General features: G+C 43.9%; 1 protein-coding gene across 1 annotated transcript in view; it reads right to left on the bottom strand.

The window, feature by feature from the left end:
- Positions 1–7,724, bottom strand: part of PLD5 (phospholipase D family member 5) — a 383,066-nt gene extending 375,342 nt beyond the window's left edge. Inside the window, exons 1-2 of the mRNA XM_017532108.2 lie at positions 7,454–7,724; positions 6,448–6,754 (exon numbers count right to left, since the gene is read on the bottom strand). Coding sequence (XP_017387597.1) covers positions 6,448–6,636 — 189 coding nt within the window. The 5' untranslated portion in view covers positions 6,637–6,754; positions 7,454–7,724. The remainder of the gene's footprint in view (positions 1–6,447; positions 6,755–7,453) is intronic.
- Positions 7,725–14,667: the final 6,943 nt, after the last annotated feature.

Below are 14,667 nucleotides of genomic sequence, written 5' to 3'. Positions count from 1 at the left end.
ATTCTTATACTATTGATATTTTGCATTTTTCTATATTAATCATAACACTGCAGTTATATTGAAATGCTGCTTACACAACTTTAAACATCTTCAAGGAAGGGACCCTGCACTGGTCTTTTTATTTAATAGCATTGTTAATAACACAGTACATGTCGAATAAGTGCTTGTTGAATTAAAGACCTCACAGCTTCCTAACACATTATCTTTCACATGAAAGACACTCAGTAAATATCTGGTGACTGATGAGTCTGCCAGTTGGCACTTTTTTACGTGAATGAGTCCCATCTTCTCAACTTAACTCCTCATGTTATTGCTGGATCAGACCTAACAACAAACTAGTGGGAGCACGACAGTAGCTCAAGTCAGTGAAACACAAGGCTCGTTGCCTACTCTGGAGGATAAAGAAACGTATTTATCACCCAATGGCTATGACATCCAGTCCCATCATGCCCAGTCAGGTAGTTCAACTGGGGCCCACTTCAAATGTCAGGCACAAGAAGACTTTCCAGTGCAGATAAGGCTACCTGGGAAAGTTTGCCTCATCCTTCACTTAACTTTCTTAAACGCTAGATTTGTGATTTGAGATATTGGGCTCGTTTTTCTATCTTTCTGAGAAAATTTTAAATGTGTTTTTTTGGTGAAAAGGGCTATCTCTTAACCGCCACAGTTTGACCTTTCAACTGTACCACAACATTTATATTGTACCCTAAACATTTAGCACACACTCTATGCAGGTACAAATCTTAAGCAATTGGGTAATTTTAATATCCCCAATATATAAAGTTTAAGCAACATTTCTGGTGTGAGATCCTGCCATAGACTCCACCCCTGTCTAACTATGCCATCTATTAGTCAATTCAGTATGAGAACGTAACTATTAAAACTACCGCCATGTCCCAGAAGTTCAAAGGACTCATCAAATTTATTTGGAGAAGAACTAAAAAATGTTAACGATAAGTTTAAACCTGAGATAAATACAGAAGTCTATAGAGAGAAGTAAAAACTTTTAGAGAAACTAGCCAGAAATTGGCATGTAGCCATTATATGGAAGAAGAGATGAAAAAGAAACCTTAAATTCAATCATCCTGAGCTTCTCAAACTAAATATATTAAATATAATCTGTCCCTATGATTATGTTAAAATAAGTCAATAAGCCACACCCAAGAGAGTTCAAGGAAACCAAAACTTATTCAAAATACACTGCAATGTCAACTTGCAGTGAGAGAAGACCCTTAGTGGGTAGATATATATTGACTGTAGTAGTGACAAGGACAACAATGGACATACCCTGAGACCCTCTGGAAGATGCGCAAGAGACTTCTAAACTTTCACATCTTGACTGATGAGTTGGAGGCAGAGAATCCTGCCTCAACCTACTGCTTGTCTGTGTTGCTTATCTAAAACCGCAGGAAATGATCCCGGTAAATGTTAATGTTCTTAAGCATCTGCCAGACAGTTTGTTTCTTGGAATTTTTAATGGAGCATTTTAAAGGTTCATTCCCTTAGGTTGAACCCTGTCTTCTGGTGCTTTACGCATCCACTCCGTGTGGTAGAGTATTTTCATGGATCTGCTCCGTGGGACAAAAATGGCATTATATAACATGAGCCTAGACCTCTGTGACCACGTGTGCTCCAATCCATTTATCCTTTGCTTCTCATGTGAATAATTTATTCCAGGAGGCAAGTGTGTACTTGGCATTTATTTACTATTCACTGGTAACATAAACTCTATTTAAGTAGGTGCAAATTCACACTTAGAGGAGACAATCTTTTTTTTTAAGTGTGAGGCACTTACTAAAGAAACCAAGATACTATGGCTCACTACAAGTGCGAACATTAAGGATTCAGTTTTTACTCTTTACCAAGTCTGTCTTCTGCTCTCTCTTTCAATTTTAAATAGGCTGCCTGAGACATCTTGCAGATAAATGAAACATTGCTTGACTAAATTCCATCCACCAGCACAAGCTGGGACGAGAAGCAGGAGTTGGAGACGGGATAAGGAGTTTGTCTCTGCTAGCAGGACTAGCTGAGAGAGTGAGGACCAGAAAAGTCAGCCTCAGAATGGCCAGCCAGAGAGCAAGCAAAGACCCCACTAGCCAGGAAGAGTCAGGCCCCAGGAGGATGGACGGGAAGTCAGGCAAAGAGACAGCACAACATGCCCAGGACAGTGAGCCAGCCTTGAGACCAAGAGCTCTGCACCCTGCATCCAGGATTATCATGCAGGCTGATCTCAAACTTGAAATCTGGAAGCTCTCTAGGTGGAGTGGGGTAGAGTGGGAGGACTCAGCCCGAGAGCCAGGCAGCACCTGAGGACTCACTACGCCTACAGGTACCGCGTGTTGAGCATTTCACACGGGCCAAACACTGCACTACAGACTTGTATGCGAGGGTTGGTCACAGATGTTCTCTTCCCTCTGGGTCTTAGTTAGATCCCCCTGTGCTACTGTTGAAGTGAGCCTTGACCATGAACCTTTCTTTGGCCGATACACATGAGTCACATGAACGGATGATATCTGGGTGGAAGCACTGAGAGCCAAAATCATTACATGATTTTCCGACTGCCCTTTAGCTGCTCCGGCAGTCACAGAAACAAGTATCAGGATGGAGCTTCCATCAGGCAAGGCAACCAAGATGAGGATGGTCCCCAGCCAACTGGCACAGGTGAGACATGCGAGGGGGAAAATACACTTTGGTGGTGTCCACGTCTCTGACATTTGGAGACTGTACACTCCTGCAGCACTGACATGGATTGTCTTGTGTCATCACGGCAAACCTACGACTCCTCTAAGGAGGAACGCAGCTGTGCCTCTTGGTAACTGTGAGCCCTTTGCCCACAGAATTAATAGGAAATAAAATCAGAGTCTAAACCCAGGTCCATCTCACCAGAGCACCTACTCATAACCACACTTTGACAGGAGCCAATCGAATAGGAGAGAAAATAACACATCTCCATCTTCATAAATAGTACCAGGAGACCCCTGGACAGTGCAGCTGGCATAAAGCCAGGCAACAAAGTATGGTAGGCTTTGCATCTCTCCCCCTTTAAAAGAGAAAAAAGTTCAAGAAAGAATGTAGCACCAAAGGATGCCAGCTCAACGCCATGCTATCCTCTGGGATAGTCATATCTTATTAAATAGTTACTTTCAAAGTGACCCAGTCCTAGGGAGGCTGCAAGAGCAGGGTTGGATTGGGGGGTTGGAAGTCGTCCATTGCTCCTCTTGCTTTGCTGGACCAGAATCCTTCGCTTTTACATTAGGACCTAAAGACAAGATCCTGCAGAGAACAGAACTTCCACCGTTTCCCAAGCCTAAAGCCTTCCAAAGCTCTAGACATTCTGAGGCAGAACAAGAAACAAAAGATTTTAACCACCAAGAGCATTACTTGTAACTAATAAAACAACATTCTGTGTATAGCCAGCAATTTTACTTTTTCCTGAAATTTCCAAGTAGAATTCAAAGTCCAGAATTCTTGTTCTAAAACATGGCTTCCTTGCAGCTTCTAATTCATGGTTTCAGTATGGAAAGATTCCCTATATACATTTATTTCTTAGTAAGGGCTCATCTTAAGTGTCGATCAACCAGTGATGGAAACCATATTTAAAGATTGATTCCAATCCTCAACTAATTCAGGTCATTTTTCTCTTGTCCAACCTGAGAATTGGTCTAGTTGCCTTTAAATCAGAAAAGAAGAAATAAATTGTTCCCACTTTTAGCAACGTGGGTGGAAATACATTCTTTAGTTTTCTTCTTTATATCACCTTATTGACTTTCAGATTCATCTGTCCCTCTGGTATCTGGACAGAGCCCACACACTGCCACATTTCATTTCAGGGAATTCTGTTATTATTATGACCAAATATGTGTGTCATTTGAAGTAATTACTTATTTCTTTCCTTAATACTTAGATTGGCTTTTAAAGCACCAGGAAAATAACTGAGTAGGTTGTTTTCAGGCATATGATCTCCATCATAATTATGAATGTATTTTTTCAACATAATCAAAAAGTGGCCATCCATTTGATTAGACAGACCAGAAGGGTGTTTTTAAACTACCATATATCACCTTTGAATTTCACATGACACACTCATCCTAATCCCTGCAACATTTGAATTAGAAGGTACCTCGTACGTTTGGAATGTTGTTGACAGTGAAGTCAACATTACCTTTTCATGCTTTCTGTAGCAGTGATACTAGGTTACATTTATTATAGGTTTTTGACATCTCAAATATTAATTTCTATTAGAAATTACCATCAAACTACCTGAAATATTATAGTGTATTCAACATGACCTGTACTATAAATACCTAGCTCTCGAATTAACATAAAATTTACATTTGTATACTAACATAATCTTTCACAGCATCTTAATTTTCATTCATTAAAAATGTTTGTGGATGTTTCCAAAGAGCAAGACAATAAATACCACCAAGAAATTTATTTAAAGTCCCCTTTCTAATTGAAAGAGGATGTAGAGAAAAACGTCAGAATACATATACGCATCTCTCATTAAATGTAATTGATAAAGTAAAATAAATGCTACACTGATTTAAATATCAAATGAGGAGAGAGATTTTTTAAAAAATGAATTCAGTGCTCTCTTTTGAAGCATCTGAGTGAAAAAGAAAGCACAGAGGCGCACATGCTTTTAAACAATCACATCTTCCTTTCCTTGCTGTCTGATCCTCAGAGGGGGCTAAGCATCCTATGCTCACGCAGAAAGGTGAGGCTGCTGGGGCCCACATGGTATGACTTGATACTTTCAATGAAAATCTTAAAGTGAGAAAACATTTAAGTATAATGTGTGCACCACTTATGACTCAAGATATAGTCATAGAAGGCTGCACTACTGATTTTCAGTAAGAGAATAAAAGAAATAGACCAGCTAAAAGCACAAGCTGCAAATGAACACACATCCAGAGTGAAACTAAAACGAAGATATGTTCTATCACCCTCTCAAGGCTAGACTGTTCTCGCTGATACTAAAATCAGCCACATCATTGATTATAGGCTCTTTGCATGTAATACATAAAGATGTTATTTGCCCCCTTTAAACTCATAACACCGCCAGCCCCTTCACTAATGCTGGAGAGGGCATTTTTAATGGACACTGTTGCCTTTGAAACAGCTTGCCAACCTATAAATCTTCAGAGACTTCCATGGTCTTAAGGATATGAGGCATCCTTTTGACATTAGCAAATGGCTGTCTACACGCAAAACAGTGCTTGTTACCCAACTCAAAGCTTCATATCAGAGCTCTCAATGACCTCATCAGGCCCTCAGAAAGCAGGTACGGACTTTCCTTTCAGATTGTAACGGAGAAAAGCCCCTTCTTTGCGTGTTTCCTCCTGGGAAGAAGCCTGCTGGTGCTGCAGAGCCCAGGAGGAGCGCTTTGGGGGGGGGGGCAGATGGGATTCAGGTGGGTGCAGCAGTTGGAAATGAGTGAGTTCCAGGAGTTCTTGGTCTTTTTTTTTTTTTTTTTTTTTTAATCATTGTTGGCGTCTTGACCCAAATACAAGGAAACTTCTGCTTATGAGCAGACTCAATTTGGGTTCTGCAGCTCCGCAGGAAGAAATAGCATCTTCTCCTTAGCTAGTTGTGCTGCACTCTTGAGATAATTCTCTTAGTTTAATTTTAACATTTGGTTTAAGAAGACGCTGATGGATCAAATTTGAAACTGTGGATCCACTAAACGCCTTTTTAGAAGGGTTTTTTTCTTTCAAAATAGCAAGCCTTAGGAGCTCAACTCCAGAGCCAATAACGCTTCACGTGAAGTCAGCACTACTGGGAGTGGAGGTCCCCTCTCACCGGCCCCCACCCACCAGAGCGGCGGATTTCTGGGGAGCCTCAGCATCGGCTCCTTTTTAGCCTTTCTACTTGCAACGCGCAAATATCTCCCTAGTTGGGCTCAAGTAGAAAGGATCGCCAACTGCTCATCCCAGCGGATACTCTGCAGAAAACTCGAATGGCTTGTGCGCGGGTCCACACTGGTCGCTAGTGGCGCCAACTTTACTCGTTCGTTAATCTGTGTTTCTGGGCTGAGTAAAACAAACCCCAGAGACGCGGGCAAACGCCCCCTCTAAAGCCCACTACCATGCCCCGCCGGGTTGCTCGGAGCCACACTGTGGCACCTCCACTTCTTGCTCATTCTGCACAGGCACCCCAACAACACACTGCAAATGAACCCTACAGGGAGACGCGGGTGGGCAGGTTGGGTCAGCAGGTACCAAGAGGAGCCCGAAAGGGGACCTGCCCTCCCCTCTCCGCAGCCAGGGCATTAAGGCAAGAAACTGCAGGAAGAGAAGCCCCCGGATCCGACCTAGGCCGGGGGCGCCTGCGGGATCCCCTCGCCTGGCCCCCGCGCCCCGCGCGCTAGCTCCTGCCACCACCGTGGGGAGGGTGCGTGTGGCAGGTGCCCGGCCGAGGCCCCCGGGAGCGAGTCGCCCTTACGTGCTCCAGCTTGTCTTTCCTCCGGAGCCAGACGCTGGCGCTGTAGTCCTGCTGCTTGACGCTGCTGTAGAAGTTCGCGCCCACTCGGGTCAGGCTTGGGCAGGGCTCCTTGGGGCGGCTTTTGAGCCTCATCTGCTCGAAGCCCTCATGCGGGGAGGCCGAGAGCCACTCGTGCTGCCGGATCTCCATCCTGACATGACCGGGCGGCCGCCGGCGCGCAGCGGACTCGGGACGGGCGCGCGGGGAGCCGGGCGCGGAGGGCGAGCGGGAGGCCGAGCGGGAGCCGGAGGTGGAGCCGGAGACCCAGCTGGAGGAGCGCGGGGAGCTGAGCGCCCGCCAGGAGCGCGGCCGGCGGGAGGGGGCGGTCGCGGGAGGAGCGGGGCGGAAGGAGGGAGGGCGCGGGGCGGGGAGAAGGGGCCGGAGGGGGCGGGCAGGGAGGGGAGCCGGCTCCGGGCAGACACAAGTGCCCGGTGCGGCGGCGGCGGCTGCGGTCCCGAGCGGGCGCTCTGCTCGCCGGCTCCTTGCGGGTCCGATTGGGACCCGGGCCGGCTCCGGGGCGGCGGCGGCGGCGGCGGGGGTGGGGTGCTGTGGGAGGGGCCGCCGCCGGCCCAGCCAGCCCGCGCCCGCAGGTTGGTGCAGTGAGGAGCCGCCGCCGCCCGCCACGGGGCCCAGGGCTGCGAGCCCGGCCGCCGCCCCTCCTGCCGCGCCCAGGCCCGGGCGGCCCGGCTCCCGCTGCGCACCCGCCTCCCCCGAGCCCGCTTCACCTCTCCTTGCGCAGCTTTACTGGAAAGCCAGCCGGCGAGGGGAGAAGTGAGCGCCGTCTCCGCGCCTCCTCCCTCCTGCCGGCTGAGCGCGGGGACGGCTCCCGAGGGACACACTCAGGAAACCACCTCCGCCCTTCCCCCTCCCCCGCCTCCGGCTCGCCCGGGCTGCGCCTTCCCCTATTCCGAAAGTTCACTAACTTCCCACCCCGAGGGACTTAGAGCAGAGGGTGCCCAGCGTTCACCCCAGAAAACAGCCAGGAGACTTGTGTTTTCTGGAGCCTTGCAGGCGCCTTTCATCCGAGGATGCGGCGATGCAGATGCGCCCGCGCGCGGTAGCCCGGCGGGCAGGCGGGACCGGTGGCTCCTCAGCCCTGGGCGTCCACCTAGAGCAGGGCTCCCGGGCCGCACCCAGCCTGATCCTGGGGAGGGTGATCCAGGATCCTCCGCAGCGCTCCGCCTGAGCCGTGGCTGTTCCTTAGGTGGACGTGGCCCGACTGCTGTGCGTGTCTCTCTTCTGTGTTTCTAGGCCCCTAGGGTCAAGGCTTTCCCTCCGGAGCCCAGCCAAGCGTGATGATGATTAGGAACAAGGTGACGTGTTGGTGATTACATCTTAAATCTCTTTATCTTTTGCTATGTTTGGAGTCAACCCTCTCGAAACATTTTTTGGTTTTATCTACATGCTAAACAGCTAGTGTTCGGGGTGTCTTGTGTCTGGTTAAAAGCTTGGGAAGTGGATGCAAGCTGGAGAGGTATACAGGGGATTTTAGAACGTGTTGCCAAAGGTAAACCGAAGGCTCTCTAGCCCTTGACAGAGGCGGCCTGCTTGGATGACTGTTTCAAAGACATTCTGGCTGGAATCTGACAAAGTTTTAAGGAGGACAGGGATTGTGTTTCATATCTTTTCAAAGTCTCCATTTAAAAAATTAGTAGGTAAAAACAGTAGTTGAAATAAAATCCTGTGCACAGTCAATATGGGATGAAACGACTAAACACAAATGCACACGTTCTGGTTGCGCTAGGTTGGTTTTCTTAGGAGCTGAACTATGGTGTGTAATAGATGTCCCGACCTGCGGGGTGTCGCTGTCTCACATTATCTGAAACATAAATGTTAATACCCTTCCTTTTCAGTGAGGGAACTGAGGCACAAGCAGAAATTACACTTCAAAACAAGGATATGAACCAGGTTTAAAAGGCTGTGAAGGGCAGGTGGAGTGGCTCAGGTGAGTAATCTCAGCCCCTTGGGAGGAGAAGGGGGAGGAGGCAGGAGGATCACTTGAGTTCCAGACCAGCCTGGGCCCAGACCAAAAATAAAATAAATTAGCCAGGCGGAGTGGGGCGCGTCTGTGGTTTCAGCTACCTGGGAGGTTGGGGCGGGAGGATCGCTGAGGCCTGGAAAGAGGAGGCAGCAGTGAGCTGAGGTTGCACTGCAGCTTGGGGGACAGAGCAAGACCCTGTCAAAAAAAAAAGAGTGAGAGAAAGAAAAAAAGAAAAGGAAAGAGAAAGAAAGAACAAAAGAAAGAAAAAGAAAAGAAAGAAAGAGGAAAGAAAAAGAAAGAAAGAGAGAGAGAGAGAAAGAGTGAGCAGGCTTTGAAAACTATACATTCCATTGTATAGTATCTCTGATTTTTTATTATTATAATTTTGCCCTACTATTCACTCGCTCCCAGTCTTTACTATTACAGTTTAGCCTTCACAGCTTATGCTTTCTTTAAAGTGTAACCACACAATTTAAATGACTATAAACAATTGCATAGTCTTTTATAATATTGTTATTAGAAAGATCTTATTACCCTTCTGCAAAGAATACTTCTGCATTTTGCAGAAGATTAGGTATTTGGTATATCCAAACCTTGACAAATGATAGATGTCCAATTCAGAGTAATAATGGGGTGTTCTACTGTAGAAGAATTTAAACAGATGATTTCCATATTGTGCCAGGTTCTCATTCTTAAACTGAATAGATTTTGTTTAAACTATACCTTTATAGGACTTTACATAGTGACTGCAGTAGTTGCTACGACCTCCTTTTTTCTTTCTTTCTTTTTTTTTTTTTTTTTTGAGACGGAGTCTTGCTCTGTCACCCAGGCTGGAGTGCAGTGGTGCCATCTGGGCTCACTGCCATCCCCACCTCCCAGGTTCAAGCAGTTCTCATGCCTCAGCTGCCCAAGTTGCTGGAGTTACAGGCACTCAATACCCCACCCAGCTAATTTTTTTTTTTTTTTTTTATTGCCCAAGCTGATCTCAAACTACTGACCTCAAGTGATCCATCTGCCTCAGCCTCCCAAATTGCTTGGATTACAGGCATGAGCCATGCGCCCAGCCAGTCTCCATATTTTGAAGTGAGTACACTGGTGGCATATATATTACAGCATACTACTGATTTAAGCATTATAATTAATTCATAGATCATATTTGTTACGATCAAAAATACAAGTACACATTTTTACAGTTTCATACTTAACTTACATAATATACAGTGGCAGACTAAATGAACCCAACAAGTTCAAATACACCTGGTTGCAGTCTTCTTCATAATTGTTTTTCTATCTTGAATTCTTGTCCAAGTTCATCATTTATGACAGTAATATGGAACTCACTTGTTGACTTTCAAAAGAATATGTCATATAAAACTGACCCCAATTGAAACTGTTGTAGGGAAGAAAAATGCTATTTCTGAAGATTGCCAATTATGAGAATGTTGCACCAAAAATATTATTGAAATGTATAAATATTACTGAATTGATACATTAACTTCCATAGCACATTTTCCAGTACAATTTTCATAGCCATTACATTTTCTGAGTGCAGCATAGGTGTTATGAACTATCTGTCCTACTAGCCCATTGGCTTCTTGGGAGCTGGGGCCATTCCTGATTCTTTACCATACTGTTAGTGCTTTACATATAATGAGCATCCAATAAACTATGGTGAATAAATGACTGAATGGGTGCTAACACTTGACAATATGTTTTTGCTTCTTTATTATGAAAAACAGTGGATTTGGCATTAAAATATTTAGATTTTAGTACAACATCCTTTAACTACTAAATTGTGACTTTCATGGTTTTCATTTTATTTCCATAGCCTTCAAGGTCATCCATTTGATGAACCTGAATGGGAGTAATCATTGCTACCTTACATGATTGCTACAGGGATGAACTGGCATAACACATGAGAAATTTGTGTATAGAGTCCTATGTTGCTGTTCTTAGAACTTTCAAGCATAGAAATATTCTTTATGTCATTCTAATAAGTTATTGTTTTCATTGGCAGCTATATCAATTAATCTTGATTGCTTATAATTAATTATAGAAACTTGCATCTCATTCATGTTTATATTTATTCCAAATACTTTACCTAAGTTGCCACTGGTGTGTTATACAATACCTTCAAACAATATAGAATACACAAGTAAAACACATATGAGGCATCAATATCTATTGAATTCAAACCTAAACTTAACAGCTGTCATTGACCAGGAATTGTTAATATTGTTTGAATTAGGCATTTTGTATTATCATAAAATTTAAGACTGAAAGTATCAAGAAGTAACTGGGAGTATTTTATTAAACTTTTCATAGTAATGATAATACCTTACATTTCCATAATAGTTACATCTGTAGCACGTGTCACATTTACTCCATGGAAAAATATCTGAAAGTAGCCTTGGTACTTGCTGTGGGTTCCAGTTTTTGAAAGGAGAAAACCAAAGCTCATGGAGGTTTAATGACCTGCCCAAGGCCACATAAGTCACAGAGGCTGGTCTAAAATCCAGGTGCATTGACTCAATAAAAGATTTATTTTTTCACCATGTCTGATCAAAAAATCTCAAATGTATACTTTTTAGCAATTATATGTTGTATTTTTCACAGGTGTACTATTACTGAGTATTACATTTTGTCGAAGGTTTACTACTGAAGAATGAAACATGTTAATAATTAGGCCTTCTCTAACCATATGCTTTATGTCCTCCTTGGTTACCCTTACACTATGCAAGACCATATAAAATCATTGACCCAAGAATGGCTCCATTCTTTGTTGTCAAGAAACAGATTTAGGCCGGGCTTGGTGGCTCACACCTGTAATGCAAGCACTTTGGAGGCCAAGGCGGGGCGGATCACCTGAGATTGGGAGTTCAAGACAAGCCCAACCAACATGGTAAAACCCCGTTGTTGTTTTTTTTTTTTAAAGAAATAGATTTAGCAGCTAAAAACAGCATTACTTTTCTAACCACATATGTTAAGTATAGGGTTATTTCTGTAGAAAAAATTGAGTAATTTAATACCAGTAGAACAAAATTAAAGTAGTCCCAGATTGAAAATGTTTACTGAAGGACATGTAAGCGTGAGTATGAGAAGGGTCTTTTATGTTACAGTATTTTCTTTAGCCAAGTCATTGTTATTGATTCATTATAAAATGACAATGAAGGCTTTTTAAATGTTATGTTAAATTTTTAATAAAATGAACTTATCTATGTGCAAACTTACTTTCAACTAAAAATTCCCATCGTTTGACCACCTACTCCAGTCACTGTGTGGGATGGTCATTAAAGGCATTGTATCATTTTTTTCCCACAAAATGCTGCAAAGTAAACAGAGCTGTCTCTGTGTTACAGATGAGGAAACAAAGACCCATAAAGAGTGACTTGTCCAAGGGACACAGGGACAGAGGAGTCACACTATGCCTGAAACTCAGAGTGGCTGGACTCTAAATGCCTTTTCACAACACCAAACTGCCTGGTCTTGTTTGGGTACTTTACATCTCTGCTGGGCTGAGAGCCCCCACAGTGACCTGAAGAGGACTGGAGAGAAGGAGAGGTCAGCTAGCCCCCAGGATGAGATCCTGGTAGAGCGCGTTTATAGTATGAGGCCGAGGGTCCCGTTTTATTTACACAAGGAGAACCAAATCAGATGGCACTGGGATATATATATATATATATATATATATATATATATATATTTAGATGGAGTTATGCTCTTGCTACCCAGGTTGGAGTGCAATGGCGTGATCTCGGCTCACTGCAACCTCCACCTCCTATAATTCAAGCGACTGTCCTGCCTCAGCCTCTCAACTAGCTAAGATTACAGGTGCCCACCACCACACCCGACTAGTTTTTTGTATTTTTTCAGTAGAGACGGAGTTTCACCATGTTGGCCAGGCTGGTCTCAAACTCCTGACCTCAGGCGGTCCACCCGCCTCAGCCTCCCAAAGTACTGGGATGTTTCAGTTTCAAGATGTAGGCATGAGTAAGAATGACAGTGTGGCTTATATTATTGGTCGGTTGACAATCAACCAATCGTGAGGGTTCAACCATGATGCTTTACCTAATTGAATCTTTCAGGTTGCTGTGGATTGGTCACAAGGTTTGGCCTTGCAGTGCAGCCTTGGCCAGATCCATCACGTCAACACAGAGATTAGAAAATGACTATCCTAAGAATAAATAAGTAAATAAATAGGATAGTTGAAATACTCTAGCACAGCTAAAAGCTTCTGGTCAGCAGCAAAAAAAATCTGAATTCTCCTGACTCAGTGTAGGCGGATTAGATTAATCAGACACTTGCCTAAGTTGGCACTTAACTTGGCCTTTGCGCTCACAGCCATGGAATTGAGAATTAACTCTTCAAAATCACGCTGAGAGTCTAAATTCCACTTTGATTATCTGGGGTGATCTTTTATGTGTCAATCATGGTACCCGGCATAAAGTATGTGCAACTCAACGTAAAAAAGGAAATATCTGATGATAATATAAGCCACACTGTCATTCTTACTCATGCCTACATTTTTTTTTATTATACTTTAAGTTCTGGGGTACATGTGCAGGTCTTGCAGGATTGTTACATAGGTACACACATGCCATGGTGGTTTGCTGCCTCCATCCCCCCGTCACCTACATCAGGCATTTCTCCCAGTGTTACCCCTCCCCAACCTCCCCACCCCTGTCACCCCTTCCCTAGCCCCTCACCCCCAAACCGCCAGTGTGTGATGTTCACCTCTCTGTGTCCATGTGTTCTCATTGTTCAACACCCACCTATGAGTGAGAACATGCAGTGTTTGGATGTCTGTTCTTATGTCAGTTTGCTGAGAATGATGGTTTCCAGATTCATCCATGTCCCTGCAAAGGACGTGAACTCATCCTTTTTCACGGCTGCATAGTATTCTGACTCATGCCTATATTTTTGAAACTGAAACCTAACCTTAAGTCAAATGATATGAGAATGATGTGTATTTACTACATTTGGACACCCAGGTAAAACAGACTTTGACTGTAATAGGGGTCTTGGCTTTCTTTTGCTTTATGTTCTTTTTCAAGAATCCATTGTTGCTATTGCTGTATAGTACACGCCATAAAACTGTGAATACTTCTGACATCACCATTGGTTCACCTGTGCTGAAGACGAATGCAGTGGCTCCTTGGATCTTCTACATGCCTGACAGTGGGAGTCATTTTCTACAGCAAATTGCTTAAGTCTAAGCCATTGTGCACCATCTCAGTCTTTGTTCAAGTTCACTACTGATAGCTTCTGTACACTATCTTTTGAAGGCAGAATGTGACATATTCATTTCCTAGCAATGAAACTCAGAAAGCTCAGAGCTAATTTTTATGCTTGGTTGCTAGAACTTTCTTTGATTTTAGGTTTTGAGGACAGTGATCTCCTCTTCCTTCCTGGTCCAGTGGTTCTAGTTCTTATCTTAGTCTTAATGATGTCGTGTTTCTGGTCTTTGTTTTTACTTTAAGCCACTCCCATGGTTGATTTTTTAAATGTATGCAGAGTATAAATAATAGATGAAGAATTAGTTAACCTGTCATGAACCAAGACTGCCTGACAACATGTCAACCTGATAGATTGATTTCAAGTTATAAAAACTATGAAATTGACATACAGAGTTGGAAGAGGCACATTAAATATCTTTTGTTTCCCTCTTTTAACATTTCTCCTCCAATTATGCTCAAACCACTCCTATTTTTTCCAAAATCATTCATTTTGGCAGTTGATGAGTACTAGGCCATGGAGACACAAGAAAATAAAACAAGATTAAAAATTATTTCAGCTTGATCTTGTTGGAGAAGCAGACAAGCATAGTTGTAACATAGCTACAGATGCAGGGGAACCTGGGGTGAAGGGTGAGCTGGGGAGAAGATACTGGAGAAAATTACCCAAATGGGAATAAGCTTCTATAAAGAAAATATAGGCTGGTCGTGGTGCCTCACATCTGTAATCCCAGCACTTTGGGAGGCCGAGGCAGGTGGATCATGAGGTCAGGAGATCGAGACCATCCTGGCTAACATGGTGAAACCCTGCCTCTACTAAAAATACAAAGAAAATTAGCAGGGCGTGGTGGCACATGCCTATAGTCCCAGCTACTTGGGAGGCTGAGGCAGGAGAATCGCTTGAACCCAGGAGTTGGAGGTTGCACTGAGCTGAGATCACGCCACTGTACTCCAGCCTGGTCAACA

This window comes from Cebus imitator, unplaced genomic scaffold (assembly GCF_001604975.1).
Source record: "Cebus imitator isolate Cc_AM_T3 unplaced genomic scaffold, Cebus_imitator-1.0 Scaffold75, whole genome shotgun sequence".
Classification (NCBI taxonomy): domain Eukaryota; kingdom Metazoa; phylum Chordata; class Mammalia; order Primates; family Cebidae; genus Cebus; species Cebus imitator.
Note: the sequence above shows the minus strand (reverse complement) of the source record. Positions and strands in the feature narration are given on the sequence as shown.